Consider the following 17,831-nt stretch of genomic DNA (forward strand, 5'->3'; position numbering starts at 1 on the left):
TCTCTTTAATCTCTCAGTCCCAGGGAGTCAGAAACAGAGTGCTCCAGCTTTAACTATGGGGTATAAATAGAGGACACATCATGCAGTTTCATCTAGGTCCAGGCTTTACTCTCACACCCTTACAAGTCTGGTATTTTTCTTCTAGGTTTAGACTAATGTAAGAAATGCAGATCTGACCTGAAGGACTAGAAGAGAAACAGAGTACAGAATATTGAGGGATGCCAACAGACTGCTGCCACCCCCTCTAAGGGGACACAGCAGAGGCCATAATAGGGTGGCCAACAAGGAAAAGAGGGTGTTTTCTCTTGTTCTGTGAAGGAAGCAGCCTTGGCTAAGCAGAGTACCAAAGGGTGTTGGAATTCACCCTTTTGTTGCCAGCTGCATGTTGCATGCAGGTTTCTAGGGCATCTGCAAGCTATTCCATGTATCTTGTGCCATGACGTACTTGATTTACATATCCAGCAATGCATGCTTCTTCTTGCAGCAGACCCCAGCAATAACATGCTGGAAAAGACTTCACAGAGAGCAGAAGATCTCAGAAAATACTATTTTATTATTTCAGGACTCCAACAACATTACAGCAAGTAGGTCTACGTGCTCTCACCTGCACCACTCCACAAGGAAATGCACCAACTGTACATACTGTGTCCCTTAAAAAAAACCAACAAAACAAAGTTTGTAAATTGGAGCATCTGTCTGCAATGGAGAACTGGCCTTAAATTTGTGGTGGGGAGAAAGAGTGTAGATGCAGCCACCATGATACACAATAGCTCATGAGAGCTCTAGGGAGGCTCATTTACAGAACAGCGAGGGAAACGCTTGCCAGGAATCAAGTGGCTGGTGTTCTGTGACAGCAGAGTAGCGTTGGGGGAAAACAGCCAGTGTTCTTGAACAACAGAAAGAGCCACACAAATAAAGGCTGCACCAATCTAAAGAAGCAACTGCTTGTGAAGAAGACTGCACTTCCTAACCCTACTGGCATAAATCCATGGCAAAGGCAGTGATGGTGGTGTAGCTGCAGGAGGGGAGCTGTACCCAAAGACAGTTAAGGTAGTTTATGCTCTTGGAGTCGCACAAGGGCTGGGTGGGTTCATGTGCTACACGCATTGAGAATGACCAAAAGCAGGTTATTATTATAGCCAGGAAAGGTAGTTCAGGATCACTAAGGCAGCAGTATCAGTTCGGTCAGCAGGTCTGTGAAGCTGCAGGGTCCATGGCCGCAGGAATGGGATCAGCTGCATCCTTTGGGAATGGTTCTTCTAGAGAGAGGGGGCCATGGTTGCTAGGAGTGATGTCCGAAGATAGGGCTCCTTTGGTTTTTGCTGGGTGGGTGGCAGGACCCTCAGCCTTTTCATGCCTGTCCTTCACACCATTCATGGAAAGTCCTGTTGGAGGAGCTTCTACAGTTTGCAGATTTGCAGCGTCACTGATGGGCTCACAAGTTTTAGGGGCCGAAGCCATTTGCTTTTGCTCCATGACCTGCTGTGGCTCTGGCTCTGGATTGGGCTCACATTCCTGAGGCTGTTCCTTGTTTGCTTCCAAGATATTTTTTGTGACTTGGGAACTGGCCCCCATTTTCCCACCCTTTGATTCTGTGGTCCCAGCCCCTTCTGGGATGCTGGCAGCTGGTGGTGCTTCTGTAACTATGTCAGCAGGATGGGCTACTTCACTTGCTGCAGTGGCCTGACTTTCAGTCCTTTCTACAGTGCCTTGTGCAGTCTCTTTAATAGACTGGGCCAGGTCAGAGACTTCTGTGGGCTCTGGTACGGTCCTTGGAGTCACCCATGCTTCAGAGTCCCCTGTTGTCTGTGCTCTCAGCTGCCCTTTACTCATCTCCTCAGTGTTCAGTGCAGCAGACTGGGCCTCAGTCACCTCTGTGGTGCCTTGTGCCATCTCAGCAACAAGATGGGGCTCATTTTCTCTAAAGGCATCTGCAGACTGGGCACCGCTCCCCTGTGCTCCAGACAGGCTCTTCCCCATCTCCTCTGTTGCCTTTAGAGAAGCATCTACAGAAGGACAGAGCTCCCTTTCCCCCATGGCAAGCTCAGCTTCACATGCTGTTGACAGAATAGCCTGTGCGCCAGTCTCCACCGTAGCCTGTGCAGTGGGCTGCACCTCAGTGACTTGTATGCTGTGCTGCATAGGCTGCATCTTCTCTGTGACATCCATGGCAGCTTGAGCCTTGCCCTTTCCCATCACGGGATGTACAGAAGCCTGGTCCTCAGTCATGGCTGCAGTTTCATCTGCAGACTCCATACTGGGCAAGGCCTCTGTGTCTATAGAGGTTTCAGCAGCAATCTGGGTCTCATCAGTCTCCCCTTTGGCTGCTAGGGTAGTCTGTGTAGCAGGACAAGGGCAGGTCTCCGTTGCCTCTACAGCTGTGCCATCTTCTGCAGTAGTTTGGATCCCAGTTTCAGTAGGCCAGGCCTTGCTAGTTGCTTGTGGTACAGTCTGTGAAGCAGGATGGGCCTCAGTAGACCTTTGTGAATGCCTTGGTGTCATCTCTGCTGTGAAACTGGGGTCTGTTACATGGTCAGTCTCCAGCATGGTCGGTGTGGGAAGCTGGGGCTCAGTCTCTAAGAGGCTCTCTTGCCTGGCTCCCACAGTAATCACCACCTCACTGGTCTCTTGTACAGTATGGGCCATGGCCTGGGGTTCAGCTGTGTCTTGCATGTTGGCTTTAGGAGACAGGGTCTCAGTAGTGGCACTGAGACTGCAAACAGTAGGTTCAGTCTCACAGGGAGTTATTTGTATGCATGGTGCCACAGCAAGGTTATCAGTCTCTTCAGCAGTGCCTGCGACAGAAGGAGCCATGCCCATCTCTCCAGCATTTAAGGACTCAGACTCTGCAACAGCATGGGTCTTACTATCCTTTGACGTCCCTGTGGCTGGTTGTACCTCATGCATCCCTTGGGAAACTGCTTGCCTAGGCAGTGCAGCAAACTGCACTTCGCTCTCTCCTGCCGTCACGGGAGCATCAGGGTTTTCTGGGGCTCCGACTGTGGAGCCGTGTGCCATCACTGCACCATCCTGCATCTCACCGCTGTGTCCAGAGGTAGGAAGGGATGAAACATCATGGAGATCACTTTGGGGGTTTGGTGGAACAAGCTGCACCTTGGTCATTTCTCTGGGCTCTGCAACAGGATTGAGATCATGGTTCCTTGCGACCTGTGGGGACTCGGTTTCCATAAGAGACTGGCTCTCACTAATTTGGGAGGTCTCCACAGCAGACTGAGCTTCTACCTCCTGAGGGATCACTAGCATAGTCTGTGCATTCATCCGGGTCTCACCAGTCATTTCAGTTTCTTTTTGAACATTTGTTACCATAACCTGGCTCTCACCCCTTTCCTCTGTGTGAGCCTGGACCACGCTAGGCTTTTTCACAGTTGTTTTTGCAAGCTGGGCCTCACTAACTTCCTGGGGAGCCTGTTGTGTTACCTCTGCAACAGGATGGGCCGCAAACTTTTTCGGTAGTCTCTTGATCTCCATGACATTCTTCTTGGCATTTCTCTCTCTCAATCTCTCAAAAATCATGCCGAGTCTGCTCTTGCTGCTTTTGCTCCCCATCGCTGGGGCGCTGCCGTACCAACAGAAATAGAAACGGACCGTCAGGGGGCAGAATCCGGGAGCGAGGGGACAAAGGAAGGTGTTGAGCTTCTGGATCAAAACCAGCTCAACACAACAGGTATCACATCTGTAAGGGAAAGAACAGCATGAGCACCCATACATCTTAGATAACTAATTGCAGTCAGACTAGAGTTAACACATGGGATACCCCCAACCCCTCTCCCTTCTTTCCATACACATCCCAGGAGAACATCAGTGCTGATATTTATTATTACACTTCAATTTATTATGCACCGTTACAGCCCTCTTCTAAACCAGAAAGAGCAACTATCACAGAGGCCAACTTTATACACATGGATCACTTCTACTAGAAGTGGACTAATCATTTTGTTGTTATGGAGCAGATTTACTAACTGAGAATCCCAAAACTAACTGAAATGCCTAAAATCCCTCCCCACCAAATTGAGTCTTGGTTCTTGCATCAGAGCAGACAATAAAGCCTCTTTTGTTGTAATATGCCAGCCATTTACTTAGCAACAAAGCATCCTTGTGCTTTCATAATGCCCCAGGATACTAGCTAAATATATATCCAGACCTGTTTTAACAAGAACTAGAACAGAATAACCAAATTCACAGAAAAAAAACCTGAAAAAACCCTTAATTTACCAGCTCACCCTCCAAACAACGTAAGAGCTTCACAGCCTATGCTAAATATTCAGCATTTAAAGTGATTCAAATACTTGTATTGCTCTTATATAGGGTTAAAGACCCACACAGAACTACTTCCCCCCCACAACACCCTGAACATTAGTTCCACTTAATCACTGGTCTTCTAGCCTGTTGCTTGCTTTCCTGTTTTCTCCTAGATGAAAGAGGCAGCACATTTGTGTGACTGATTCTAATTTGCTTAAAAAAAGGGTTAATTGGCCCACTCATATTATTTCTGATAGCTCTCACCTGGTTCTGAATTTCAGCGTGCAGCATGCATTGTGAGATCCTGCAACATCATGTTCTCTAAAAAGACATCATATCAACAAATTGTTGCACAGCAGGCTAGCTGTGTGCAAAGCTGTCTTGGGGTGATGCTTTATATAAAACAATTCAATGTTGTTAACCCATAATAAAAAAAAAAGCCAAATCCCTGTTCTCTCTTTTTTCAGTCTAATAGATCCCATGGCTTTCATACAGATGTAGCTGGGATGGCTATTTGTCATGCCAGCTGATCTTATTTTTGGGCATCTCAGCAGCTGTCATCACCTCATCACTTAATCAGACCACTCCTAGGCAGTGAGACATAAGAGAGGCACATCCCACCCCTGGGTGGTAGTATTTAGTTGTGGTTTTTCTTGCTTTTTGTTTAGTTTTTGATTTCTTTGGACTAGGCTTATCTTTTTGCTATATGTTTGTAAAAGCATCTAGTAGAATGAGCACCTTGATCTATGGCTAGGGTACCTTGGCAAGTTTTATAATGCAAGTACCCATCTGTAAAGGGAAAGATGAATTTCTTCCTGCTTCCCTCAGAAACCAACCTGCATATGTGAGTATTAACATGGAAAAGAAGGAATAAAGGGTTGTTTCTGAAAGAAAAGGATTTAACAGATCAGTTTAGCTAGACTCTGGGTAGAATTGCAGAATCTCCTGTTCCTCATCACTGAAATACCTAAGTGGGTTTGGGAGCCTCTGTTTTCTGAAAAATCTTAGAGCACCTTTGGGACCTTGTATTTTGGTTAATTCAATGATCCCTATCTCTTATAGCTGGACTGATACTTGGGCTAGGAGATATTATCAGCATCTTCTCCTTCAGAGCCCCTGTATTTGCACAAAATAAAAGATATTATAGGTGTTCTTGGTGTTTCCAACAATGTGGTTTTGTGCATTTGGTGTTAATGCATTCTCTAAATGATAGATATCAGAAGTAGGCCCAGTATTGTCTTTTGAAGGGAGCCAGAGTCAATTGTGCTGGGCATAACTACAGTTTAACAGGAAATATATAATAGGATAATCTTCATTTAAAAAGCCCTCCCAGTCTCAGCTCCTAGTGCAAGAGGATAGGTGAATACAATAAAGGCACAGAAGGGAAGCTTGCATGCCTAAGCATAATGAGACTATTGTGACTACTACAGTCAGCAGGTGCCACAGCCCCCTCTCTCTGTTAACTGCTCCAGAGCATTTCACAGGCACCCTGGGAAACATGAGCATTATGGAAAAGTTTGAAAGAGATAAGGGCAGTCTTGGAAGAGGCAGGCATGTAGATGACGGGCAGTTAAAGTTGGCCATGAACTGTGTTTCATAATTAAAAACTGCAGTTGCCAGCAACGTGTCTTGTACCCTGCTTGCACCCTCTCTAAGACTTCAGGTAAAAAAAAAAATGAAATTTCCCCCCTGCCGCTGTAGGAGAGGAACTCAGACCTAAACCAGGTGGACTTTGAAACTCAGGACTGACTGAGGCTGAAATGTATATTTTCACAGAATATGCTAAACAGAGAAGTGGGATATACAACAGCAAATACATTTTTAATGGAGGTTCCCAGGTGAACATAACTAGGACTTAGTATGAGTCACAAGAAAGATGTCAGTAGCCTTAAATATTTGAAAACCCTCGTAACAAACAAGGCTCCAGTTTACAGGATCCAGAGCCATTATATTCAAGGCTTTTACCCTTTGTATGAGTGGCTCCTAAGAATGGCAGTGTCTTGGTTTTTGGAAAGCATTTGCAAGTATTTGCTACTGTTGTTTTAAACTTGTTTCCTACTTCAAAGTCTACATTGATAGGGATGATCAAACATCAACATGCTTAATGATGGCAATTAGGAGCCTCTGGAATCAGCTGAAGCACATCTCTCCTTATTACCTATGAGCATTACTACTTGAGCATACAGAGCTCAGGCTACTCTCTCAAAGTTCTTGTAGTTGTGTTTGCCTTGTGAAACAAGCTATTTTTAGGCAACTTCTGGTTGAAACGTGAAGGGGAGGGGTTCCTTCTTTATCCTGTTATCCCAAGGACGTTGTTTCTCAAATGTATACAGAGTAGGTCAAACAGTTACTTTCATTTCCAGCCTTTTCTCCAGATATCCCGTGAACAATAGCATGTTTTTTTTTTTTTTTTGTGCCTCTTGGAAGAGAAGATACACAAACCTGCAGGTGATGATGCGGAGCTGTATAATGGAGTACTTTTTTACAGTGCCTCATGGTTTGTTCTGTTCTGTACTTTAGGCTACTTGTTCTGGGGATTGGGGATGTTGCAAGGGGAGAATTCAAGATTGAAGTCTACTTTACAACAGCTATTTTAAAAAGTAAGGCACCATTGACCAAGTGGTGGAGAAAGGCTTGTTAGAGATAAGAGGGCAGACTTTTGGAACATGAAAGGAGAATGAGACAAAGTGCCTTTAGGCACAAGAAAGCTGTTTTTTATCTTGGAGGAGAGAGGCTCTTCAGTGTCTTGGCTTTCCAACATACCCAGAAAGAACAAGTTTTTCATAGAGAGTAAAGGCCACTCTACATCACAAGAGAATATTGTATTTGTAGGCTCATTAGACTCTCATGGATCTTCAATACACTAAAGATTGGAGGTTATAATGATGCTGCTTAGACGGGGTCTGACCTATCACATTCTTACCTAACTGCTCAATTTATACAATATTTAACAAAAATAACTAAACCAGCTCGGACTGCATTCCAGTGCTGGGGAGGTAGTGGCCTGTACTGCTCTATACCCATTTAATTGAATAGTACAACTTTTGTTTTGCGACGGGTACTGAAGCCTGTTGTATGACCACAGCCTTTAGGATGCTGTGAAAAATCACAGCACAACTCAAGGAGCTGTACTAGAAAAATTGTTAATGGGGCAGCTTTTGTAACACGCCTTCATTTAAGCCTCAAAACTAAATTGCAAAAAGCAGTGAGTAGAAAGCAGACCACCCTCCTTTTACAGGAACAGATTTTCAGGGCCTTGAGCAGGGTGGAATAGGACATACAGGCGCCTTGTGAAATAGGACATGGGGCCCAATTTCTTTCAGTTGTCCCTCAAAGCTGGGTACCTGGTTCCCTTTGACTGCTTCAAAAACCCCAGGCTTCACTATTTTTAGGCCTCTTTGTGGGTAGGATTTCATAATTGTGCAAATAGCACTCTTTATAGGCTGGTTGAAATTTTTACATGGGGGCACAGCAAAACCCCTCTGCTCATTCAAAGGCCTGTAGCTATACAGAAGGGCAGGCACTGCAAGTACAGTGCAGAGGTGCACATTGATGGGCATAAAATATTTATTACATTACAAACAAGTCTTATCACTTGACAGCATAACATACAGACTCTCATGTTCCTTCTTCTCATCTCTGAACTTAAATGCACCCTTACTTGTATGCAGTTCCCGAGGATCTGTGTTGACTTGCAATGTTTAGACAGCTACATAATTTCAATAGCTTATTGTACATGCAAAGTGGTCTTCACTTCTCTGACAAAAGCAGATCTTGTGTTCAAGTGAAGTGAATGGTCAATGCATTAGCTTGACAGATCTGCATAGGCTAATTCAGATGCTAGTGTTGGTTACTCTGGAGATGGTAAGGGATATACAGTATAGGATGGTGTTTGCCCTTACTCCTCATGACCCCAGCTAAGAGGAAGTGTTTGAACAGTCTTGAGGGGGGGGGGGGAGAGAATCTAAAAATTGGAAACTACTTTTCAAGTTCCAGTTGGCATTTTGGTCTTTTCACCAGACATTTTGATATGGACCTTATATTAAGTGGCCCCTGTCTGTACAAGGGTACGCTAATAGCCAGTTAGATGTAAAAGCTGTTTTTTCAGTTCCTAGCTATTAAAGATGAGACTAATTTTGGCAGAATAACCATTATAACATATCAGAGCCCTATACAACTACTTCATGACATGTTCTGGGCGAGACATGGCAAGCTGAGGCCTGGTTGTGTGCAAAGGTAAAAGCCTATTCATTTGTTTTGCTGTGTCTGCACTTCAGGATCCATTGTGAATATGTCATTCGTGTAGGCTAGCCGAAAGCTTAGCCCAAAGCTATCCTGTGCTCCTACAGAAATGAGTGTTGTGCTAGCAGCACATATAAATAGACAGGCACCTCACACTGCCACAGGTGTTGTGTTTTCCAGCCACACTTGCTGACTGCACCCAGGTCTGAGTTTTGTTATGACAGCTGTTCACAAACACCCCCTTACTGAAAGTCTACATGCTAAATAAAAGGAGGGTGAAGTAAAATAGCAAAAGGCAGCACAAGCTATCTATCAGTCTCCAAAAGAATTGCCACACTCGCCAAGAGCAAATTCATAAGCCATACCTACAATAGTAGTAGGGAAGAATTAAAATATATAGGCAGTCCCATTGTGACGCACAACATTGTAATGACACACCTGAGGAACCACGAGGTCCTGAGCAATGCACTAAAAAATACATACCTCCCATGAATTTTATGTTCAATCACTTGGAGCTAGGCACATGTGCTTTAATACTTCCCCAGGCTTCTACAGAGCTTGGCAGCTGCTCCAACCTTTTCCCCCAAAACGTCTTGGAGCAGCAGATTGCTCCTCCCTCAGTCAGTTATTCCATTTACTATATGCCTTGCTCCATCCTGCCCTACTGCACCCTGTCATTGTTCTTGCCTGTATAAAATCCCTTCCACTGGCGATGGTAGCCTCCTCTCCCTTTGCACAGGGGAGAATTGGCCCTGCAGTGTCTAACGATTGAAGTCTCAAGCTTTCAGGTGATTAGGACAGACTGGCAGGAACCAAGTACAACACTGAGATGGACATTTGCTTGGGAAAGCCTGGAGGCTGTGAGACTCTTAGAGCTGCATGGATCAAACCGGAGAGTAAGCACTCTGTTCTGTCTTGAGGCATCTGAAGAAATGATTTTCAAAAGCGCTCAGCACCTAGCAGCTCCCATGGAGAATACTGGGGGGGTGTTTGGGTGCCAAGTGCCTGAAAATCGAGGCATATATTTAAGTGAAGTGCTGGGCATATCAGTAAGTACCTTTCTTTTCCAGTGTGCATGCACACCCACATACAGATTTACTGGCTTAAAAATGTATAAAGTGCCTCTCAGAAGGACCTATACCTTGTACAATTGGCAAAGACAAAGCACTAAACTTGAACTGAAGCAGCAGTCAGACCAAACGTACTGCCAGCCATCACCAAGAGGAACTTGCACAAAAGCAAGCCCCATCGCCCCACAGGTGAGTTACCTTGTCCAATGAATGTAAGTAGGTATGTAAGTATGGGATGCAAGTAACTCCAGCAACCATGAAAGCATGGCTTAAGGGTGCTGTGCATCTGCCGGATCCCTGTTATGCATCCACTGCCTTGTTCAGCTTTCCCATATTTTGAGTATGTGGATCACACAAACTTAAGGGGGAAAAATGTTGTTTTTTGTTTTGTTTTGTTTTGTTTTTTTTAATTAAAATCCTCCCTGCCCTCTAGCATGTTTATTTTACACAGTAAAATACTATTTCTTTTATATGTGGCATTACAATATTTTCCACCCTTTTTTAGTATTCTCAGCAGTTGGGTTTCTACTCAGTTGGCAAGAATATGACTTCAGAAGCAAGGCAGTCAGTCAACTACTTGGGAGCTTTCTGGGAGGAAATGTTGTCATGGTATTAGTGTGTGGAGTAAAGAAGCAGGATGCCTGCAGTCACTTCCCAGAATTGCCAGTTTCTTGCTTTGTAAAGGTAGAGAAATCACATAGCCCTTGTGTGAGTTAGTTATCCAAGTCTTGCTATGTACCCTGGATATTGCTATCCCCATTTTACAGATGGGGAAACTAAGACCCAATCTTCCCAGCTTCATTTAAGGTCTGCTGATATGGAGTGTGCTTAGCATCTTTGAAAATCAGCTCCCTTGGATTTGTAAAGTACCCACAGATTTTTGGATAACAGGTGTGATTTGAGAGCAAAGTGCTGTTATAGTCATTGCAGAGTTTGCATTAATTCATTTCCATGTCCTACAGTGATATGCCATGTGCAGGCAAAGTAATTTGGGAGTTTTCTCATCCTTTAAAAATATCTTTATGGCCGTAGTATCTAGTTGTAAAATATATCAATCCAATAACACTATAATCTTGAGAGATGACTTCCTTTTCTTACTAGCTGGCAATTGGACATTGTTATGCTAGTCCAATAAATTTAGTAGAAATAGAGACAGAGGGTAGAAATTGCCATCTGGTGGTTCAAAGGTTTACAGTGACATTTGCCATTATGACAACAAAACATGAGCTTTAATTAGGGTCATTCACTCACCCTGACTGTAACAGATCTTTTATATGCACAAAGCACAGCTTAGTACATCTGCATCCTTAAGCACCTAACTACACTTGCAGATCTGGCCCTAAGTGACTTGCAGGGTGCCAGGTGATTGCCATTTTGAGACCAATCTTTAAGGGTGTAGCTACCCCCCAGGGAATGACTCATGTCCTGCAGGGGACAGAAGAATTGTAGTCTGATTTGCAATGCTGTGCGCTCTCTAATATTGTCCATTATAATAATCTCAGTTCAGTCTCAATTTCCTAGAATCCCTTTGGACAGCCAAGGGTAACAGCCCAAAGCCAAGACTCTTCCTGGTGGTTATTAATCCCAAGGAAAAACACAGCTGGGCTTCCAGCAGCATCATGTAAGCCTGTGTGATTTATCCCATGAACTGTCAGTCTGTTTACCAGAGTTTAGACACGTCCAAGCCCAGCTGACAGATGAGCCCATAGAAACCAGGGCAAAGTCCCAAGCTTTGTTCCTAGTGGTTGGCATCCTTTAGGCTGCGTGGAATAGCACGAGACATCTTAGTGTGGGCCTGCTGGGGGCTCAGCCCTGGGTAGGAGAGGAATTGCTGAAGATCTCAACACTCAGCTTCCTCACGGCCAGCAAATGGGCCAGAAAATGGATCATTTCACATTCCTGCAATCAGATTCCTGGAATAAGCAGGGATTTTTCACAACACAGCCATAGTCACAAAGGCATTTTCTATTATTGGTTTGGTTTCACACTTTGCCAACATCTTTGACTCCCAGGAGGTTGTAATTCAGTGGGGAAGCAGTAGATAGCATTGTGGGGGGGATGAATGACACAGGAACACCTCTTAGCCATTTTTTTTTTTTTTTAGCATTAACCATTTCTCAAGGCATCCATCCCCTTAGGAGAGGCACCGCTGGCATCACCTCCATTTTACAGATGGGGAAAACTGAGTCACGGGTAGAAAGTGACCTGACCAAGGCTCCAGTGAGAGCCAGTGACAGAGCTGGGATTAGAATTCGGGACACCCTGTAAGTGTGCCAGCGTGGCATATAGAGTAACACAAAGTTTGCTGTAACTGTGAAGCAGGCTCCTGGATTTCTCCATGAGTCCTGTACACTACATTGCTGTCCAAGGCAGAAGCGTTTCCAGTTTGTGTTGGCAGCTCAGTCTCTGGAAGATGCCGAGAGCTCGTGTAGTTAGGTATTACCTCTGCGCTGAAATCAGTGCCCAGGTCAAAGCTAACATGGTTGTGGTGTGTAATTCTTCAATTTGCACTCCTCTAGAATGGCATTAATGGCTGCATGCCAGCTCTGACACCCGGCCAGGCCGCAAGTCTTATTACCAGTCCCTGCACGTGGTACAACGCACATTAATGCCTCCAGCTGCTCCCCAAAGGCTGGCATGCCACAACCTCCAAGAGGAGCTATCATGCAAGGGCTGGGAAGGGAAGGGCCGGCATGCAGCACTGCTGGTAGCTCTCTCACTGTTGAGGGATGGATTATGACACAGTCCATGCAGCATTGCTTTGAGACTTGAGGCAAGCTGCCTGGCATGCAAAGGTATCCTTCATGCCAGGGCAAAACGGGACCCATACACAGATGCAAAAGCGTTAATGGGCCACAGTTGAGTCCATCCAGGTCCAACGTGGACCTCCAGTGGGGTTTTCTTCCTTTCTGGCTGTTTGCATCCACCAGACTGCCAGTATGTGGGAGGATCTGTCTTTCAAACACAATAGGAGTCACTGCAGGAGGCTGTGGATGGAGCCATCTCTCTTCCATAGGATGCTTATTCCATAGAGGAGAGCTTAGTTGGGGCATTTGAATCATTTCCCTTTCTGAATGAGACCGAGTACCTCCTCAGCAGCAGTTTATGTGATTCAAGTGCTACTTGTTAAATGACTTTCTTAGTAGAAAGTGAAACCCTTTTCTTTGCCTTAGTTTTGGGCAGGAGAGTTAAATTACTATTCAGAGTTATTAGAGAAGGGGTGAGAGAACTGAATTGAATCCTACAATGGAGTTCACATGGGGCTGCTCAGCAAAGCCTGATGCACCGTGACACAGTAAAACACCTCTAGGGCTTTTATCCTTCATGTAACTCAGCTTACATCTTGTCCCTTCTCTGAATTAGATCGGAAAAGACTCCTCTTTGATTATTATTTTTTTTTTTTTCTCCTCAGTCTCCCCAAGCTCAGGATGATCAACCTTAACTAGTGAGCATATGAGCTAACATCAAATCAAGTTCAGTGTCTGTTATACCACAGTTTGTGCCCTGGAAGGGAAAATAGGCAAGAGCCAATTATGTCCATAATGGTCCGGGTGGGTGCATGGGAGGGCAACAGTGGCTTTAAGGAGGCAACGAGTTTGTTCATATGTCATGGGAAGCTGCATCCAGCTGCCCATGGTAAATCGGGGTGAACTTTGAGCCCTCTTTCCTTGCCCACGCATGCCCCAAAGGATGTGATTTTTGTGTTGTGGACTGTTTGTGTTTTTCTCTTGCTCTGATTTCTAAAATAGGATTTCACAGCCAGCCATGCTGTCTCTCCTCTTGTGCTGCAGGCACCATGCTGCAAACTTCCCTGACAACAGGGCGGCTGTTAGATCGGGGATCTGTGGTCAAAACAGATTAGCCCACGGGCACTGTTGTGACTGAATTGCTGTAGTCACCCTGGGATGACTCATTGCTGGGGGAAGAGAGTGAATGAGGTCAGGTTGTTTCCATCCAAGGAGGGGTCTGCATGGTGCACCTGCTGTCTGTGCTTCTGGCAGGCTGTGGCATCGATAGGGTTCTGCTCACCATGCTGAGACACCGGGATCTGGGACTTCAGCAGGCATTATGCTAAAGGATGCCAAAGACAGTTCAAGCATAGCCTGATGTAGAAAAGACAGCAGAGCTCAGTACTGGTAGACTCGCTAGTTTTATGCCAAATACACCGATAGGGCTGAGGATACAGTTCTGCTGCTACTTGTCTCATTACAGGGTGCAAAACAGTGTGGTATTAGACCTATTCATTGTTCCTATCAATAGCAGTAGTAGGCCAGGGGCCTCAATCCTGGATCAGAAGTATTGTTGTAAGGATTATAGAGAGGCACAGTTCAGCCTCTGAAGAGCTCCTTGTTTCGAAAGCAATTCCCGAGGAAGGAGAGAGGGTGCGCACTTCTGTGGACGTAGAACGAGCTGTTTAGGGAAGCTGTAGCATCCCCTTCATGGGAGGTTTTCATGAGAGTGGACAGGCATGTCTGGGATGGTTTAAGAACAGCAAACCCTGCTGCTGTGGAGCAACAAGTTCCCTTTCAAGGTGGCCGGGACTCCCTGATTCCACTTTTACTAGCTCAGGATCGGTTTAGTGCGTTTTCTGGCCTTCATGCACATCCTGTGCTGCAGAGTAGGCTGCAATGGGTCAAGTGGTATAGTTGGTCTGTGCTGAGCCATTGATAGTGATGTGAGTGGATGGATCAGGGACAGCCCTCATCCGGGCAAATGTGGGTCATGCATCTGAAGCCAGTGGTATTTCCAGGAAGTCTGGACACTGCATGGGGAGAATTCATTGCACCTGGTCCTCTATGACCCACATGTGTTCAGGTGTGCTGTGTCCCTGCACATCCACCCCTGCAGGTTGGTAGCAGTCTGCCCCACATGCCAGCTACATCCGTCTCTCCATCCTAATACGTGGCATGAGCACCCAGTGCAGATGCTACTGTTCTGACCTGTCTGAGGTTTGCCTCAGATGAGCCAAGAGAATTGTTTTCGGGTATTGCTTTTACCTGCTGTTAAGGAGGATGAGTTGCTTTGCATGCACCACCCCCAGCTCTCACTGCTGCGATGCAACGTCTCCCAGAGGCAAGGAAGTCTTAGATTGCAGCTTGGGTTGCAGCCGTTCCTGTTTCTTTCTATGTGCCCATTTATCACTTAGAAGGAACAGCCATTTGCCTCTGACCCCTGTGCTCATCCTGGAGGGACACAGTTGTTATAGCATCGTAGAAAATGAGGATTCGAAGGGAACTCAGGAGGTTGCATCTAGTTCAGCTTTGTGCTCAGAGCAGGACCAGACCCAACTAGATCACCTCGGCCACGGCTTTGTCTAGCTGGGTTTTGAAAACCCCCAAGGGTGGAGCTTCCACCGCCTCTCTGGGTAACCTGTTCCAGTGTTTTACTACCCTCCTAGTGAGAAAGTTCTTCCTAATATCTAACCTAAACTTCCCTTCCTGCACCTGGAGACCGCTGCTCTTTGTTCTGTTATCTGCCCCCACCGAGAACAGTCCAGCTCCATCCTCTTTTGAACCCTGCTGCAGGGAGTTGAAGGCTGCTATTAAATCCCCTCTCAGTCTTCTCTTCCTTAGACTAAATAAGCCCAGTTCCCTCAGTCTTTCCTCATTAGTCATGTCCCCCAGCTCCCAAACCATTTTTGTCACCCTCCATTGGACTCCCTCTGATTTGTCCACATCCTTTCTGTAGTGGGGGGCATAAAACTGAACACAGCACTCCAGGTATGGCCTCACCAGTGCTGAAAAGAGGGGAATAATCACTTCTCTTGACCTACTGGCAACACTCGTACCAATTCAGCCCAGGATGCCGGTAGCCTTCTTGGCACCAAGGGCACGCTGCTGGCTCATCTTCAGCTTATTGTTCACTGTAGCCCCCAGGTCTCTTCCTGCAGAGCGGCTGCCCAGCCAGTCAGCCCCCAACCTGTCCCAGTGCATGGGATTGCTCCCTCCTAAGTGCAGGACTTTGCACTTGTCCTTATTGAACAGCATGAGATTCCTTTTGGCTGAACCCTCCAATTTGTTGAGGTCACTCTGAATTCTAGCCCTAACCTCCAGCATGTCTACTACTCCCCGCAGCCTGGAGTGATCTGCAAACTTGCTGAGGATGCACTCTATGCCAGCTTCCAGGTCCCTGATGAAGACACTGAATGTTTTCAGTCCTCCATAAGTCTCCATTGTTGTGTCTGTCAGGGGTAAAATGTAATTACAGACATCCAGAGCAAACCAAAAAATACCCCCCAAAAACATACTCCAGTGCAGCCCTGGTGAGTTCAGGCCCATCCTTCAGCATCACAAGGGGAGATCTTGTTTACAAATAAATAAGCTGAGCTTTACTGTCTTACACCAGGCTGACAGCTGGCTGCCAGCTCCCGCAGCCTCCAAATTAATGGCTGGCTTTTCAATTGGCTGCAAGATCTATTGCTGCTGGAGTAGCCAATCCCCGATATAGGTCTGTGGAGTTGGGCTGGCACAATGCTTATGTCTGCAATGGATGGGCTTAAGCTTAAAGTGAAATATCTCCTCCTGCTGCCAGATTCTTAAACAAGCCAATCGCTTCCCCCATGAACAGCAGTGTCATCAAATTGCCTCCCCACCGCACTTCATAAATTGGATTGTACAAACATCCAGTCCATAATTTGTGAGATCAATTTCTCTGCTCACTCTCTCACACACCTTATATCTCTTCTTCTCTCTCTCCTCCAATACTCAAATCATCATTCACTTGGATCAGAGGCTCCAATTCTGCCCTTATTCCATGCATCCAGATTTATTTGTAAGGACTTGAGTTGGGTGAAACTAGGGAAGATTTAAAACATGAGGGTTTAGAGGATGAGAGAAGGCAGAGACAGGCAGATGATACTAGGTTCTGTATTTCCTAAGTGACTTCAATTAACCAAGAGGAGTTGATGAATAAAGTTGCTGCCAGTTCTTTTGAAAATCAGAGAGAGCTTTGCATTTTGACTACCATGAGTATCTTGATGTTCTCTCATGATGTAGTGCTATTTGTTGGCAGATTTGGGGCACTGTTTGGAAAACCAGGCTAACTTCTCTACTTGCTGAGGCTCATGGCTTATCTAATTCAGGCTCCTAATGTAGGAATGTGGCCAGAGATAAGCAGTCCGGTTTGAACGAACTCAAAAGGTGAACCACCCTGGTTCAGCTTGTTGCAATTGAAAAAAATGGCCTTTTCTTTACTTCTGTAATGGTCAGTAGAATAAAAAAGAAATGAGCAAACCACTTGGCGTAGCTTCCCCTGTTTCCTTGTGACTTGCAAGCTGACAAGAGAATCGCTTTACTTGTTAAATGCTGTCTCATTCGGTGCTGGACTAGGCTGAAATAAAACCCAAACAACTAATCACAATGAAGTGAAATCTCAACCCATCCGTTTCTCCTCCATGTTATGGCTCAGGTCTGTCCATCGCACCTGTTACCAATTAGGATTTTTGTCAGTGACTTGAGTAAGTGCTGGATCAGATGCTAAATATTTTCAGTGCAGCGGAGAATCACCAGTTGGACAGCCCTTGAGAATTTGGGCCTGATTCTTATAAACACCAAGGCACCTTGATGTGCAAAGTCAGCATACAGGGGCTTTAGCATAAATGAAGGTGTTAGGACAGGGGCGGGCAATTATTTTGGTTGCAGGGCTGCTTACTGAGTTTTGGCAAGCCATCAAGGGCCGCATGACAAGTAGCCGGGGCAGATAAATATAAATTTTCTTAATTTTGGGGAGGGGCCCCACGGGTCAGAGAGAATGGCCTGGCGGGCTGCATCTGGCCCCCGGGCCACATTTTGCCCATCCCTGTGTTATGGTGTCCAGACTGTGAAATAAGCTCCCTCCAGAGGTGCAGTCACCTGCCCTGGAAATCTTCAAGGGGAGACTGGATAGTCATCTTGCTGGGGCCACCCGACCCCCAGTTATCTTTCCTGCGTGGTATAGGGGGCTGGACCCAATGATCTTCCAAGGTCTCTTCTGGCCTTACAATCTATGAATCTATGAGATTCAAGTCTTAAAACTGCTCTTAATCCACAGGTAGTTTACCTCATGGGTAGCGGCAGGAGTAGCTTCTCCCAGGGATAAGTTCAAATTGGACTAGTCGTGACAACATCAAAGGCCTGGTCTACAAGTGAAGTCATACTGGTTCACATGAAAGGTGTGATTTTAAATATAGGTATTTGAACCAGTACAATTTTGTATCTGATTGCTTTTGCATCATTTTAAACCTTGTTTAAATTATATCAGTGGTATAAGTAAATTTGCAGA

General features: G+C 45.7%; 1 protein-coding gene and 1 long non-coding RNA gene across 4 annotated transcripts in view; one reads left to right on the top strand and one right to left on the bottom strand.

The window, feature by feature from the left end:
• Window positions 1-533: 533 nt before the first annotated feature.
• Window positions 534-4,757, bottom strand: LOC106738095 (uncharacterized). 3 transcript variants are annotated; one of them, XM_014593765.3, is made up of 2 exons: window positions 4,525-4,757; window positions 534-3,694 (listed from the first exon to the last, which is right to left on the bottom strand). In XM_014593765.3, the coding sequence occupies exon 2, from the start codon at window positions 3,565-3,567 to the stop codon at window positions 1,186-1,188; it is 2,382 nt and encodes a 793-aa protein (XP_014449251.2). In that variant the 5' UTR covers window positions 3,568-3,694; window positions 4,525-4,757; the 3' UTR covers window positions 534-1,185. The 3 variants fall into 3 exon arrangements, with proteins under 3 accessions (XP_014449251.2, XP_019342838.2, XP_014449252.2); XM_019487293.2 differs by lacking the exon at window positions 4,525-4,757 and adding an exon at window positions 4,242-4,417; XM_014593766.3 differs by lacking the exon at window positions 4,525-4,757 and adding an exon at window positions 4,234-4,417.
• A 6-nt stretch (window positions 4,758-4,763) lies between these two features.
• The window catches only part of LOC132246454 (uncharacterized), an 87,095-nt gene continuing 74,027 nt past the window's right edge, over window positions 4,764-17,831 (top strand). Inside the window, exon 1 of the long non-coding RNA XR_009457744.1 lies at window positions 4,764-5,104. This is a non-coding gene — a long non-coding RNA (uncharacterized LOC132246454). The remainder of the gene's footprint in view (window positions 5,105-17,831) is intronic.

The sequence above is a fragment of the Alligator mississippiensis genome, chromosome 16 (assembly GCF_030867095.1).
Source record: "Alligator mississippiensis isolate rAllMis1 chromosome 16, rAllMis1, whole genome shotgun sequence".
NCBI lineage: Eukaryota > Metazoa > Chordata > Crocodylia > Alligatoridae > Alligator > Alligator mississippiensis.

Bases quoted from the DNA above. Each gene is read 5' to 3' on its own strand.
- LOC106738095 (XM_014593765.3), bottom strand. From the start codon at position 3,567: ATGGGGAGCAAAAGCAGCAAGAGCAGACTCGGCATGATTTTTGAGAGA.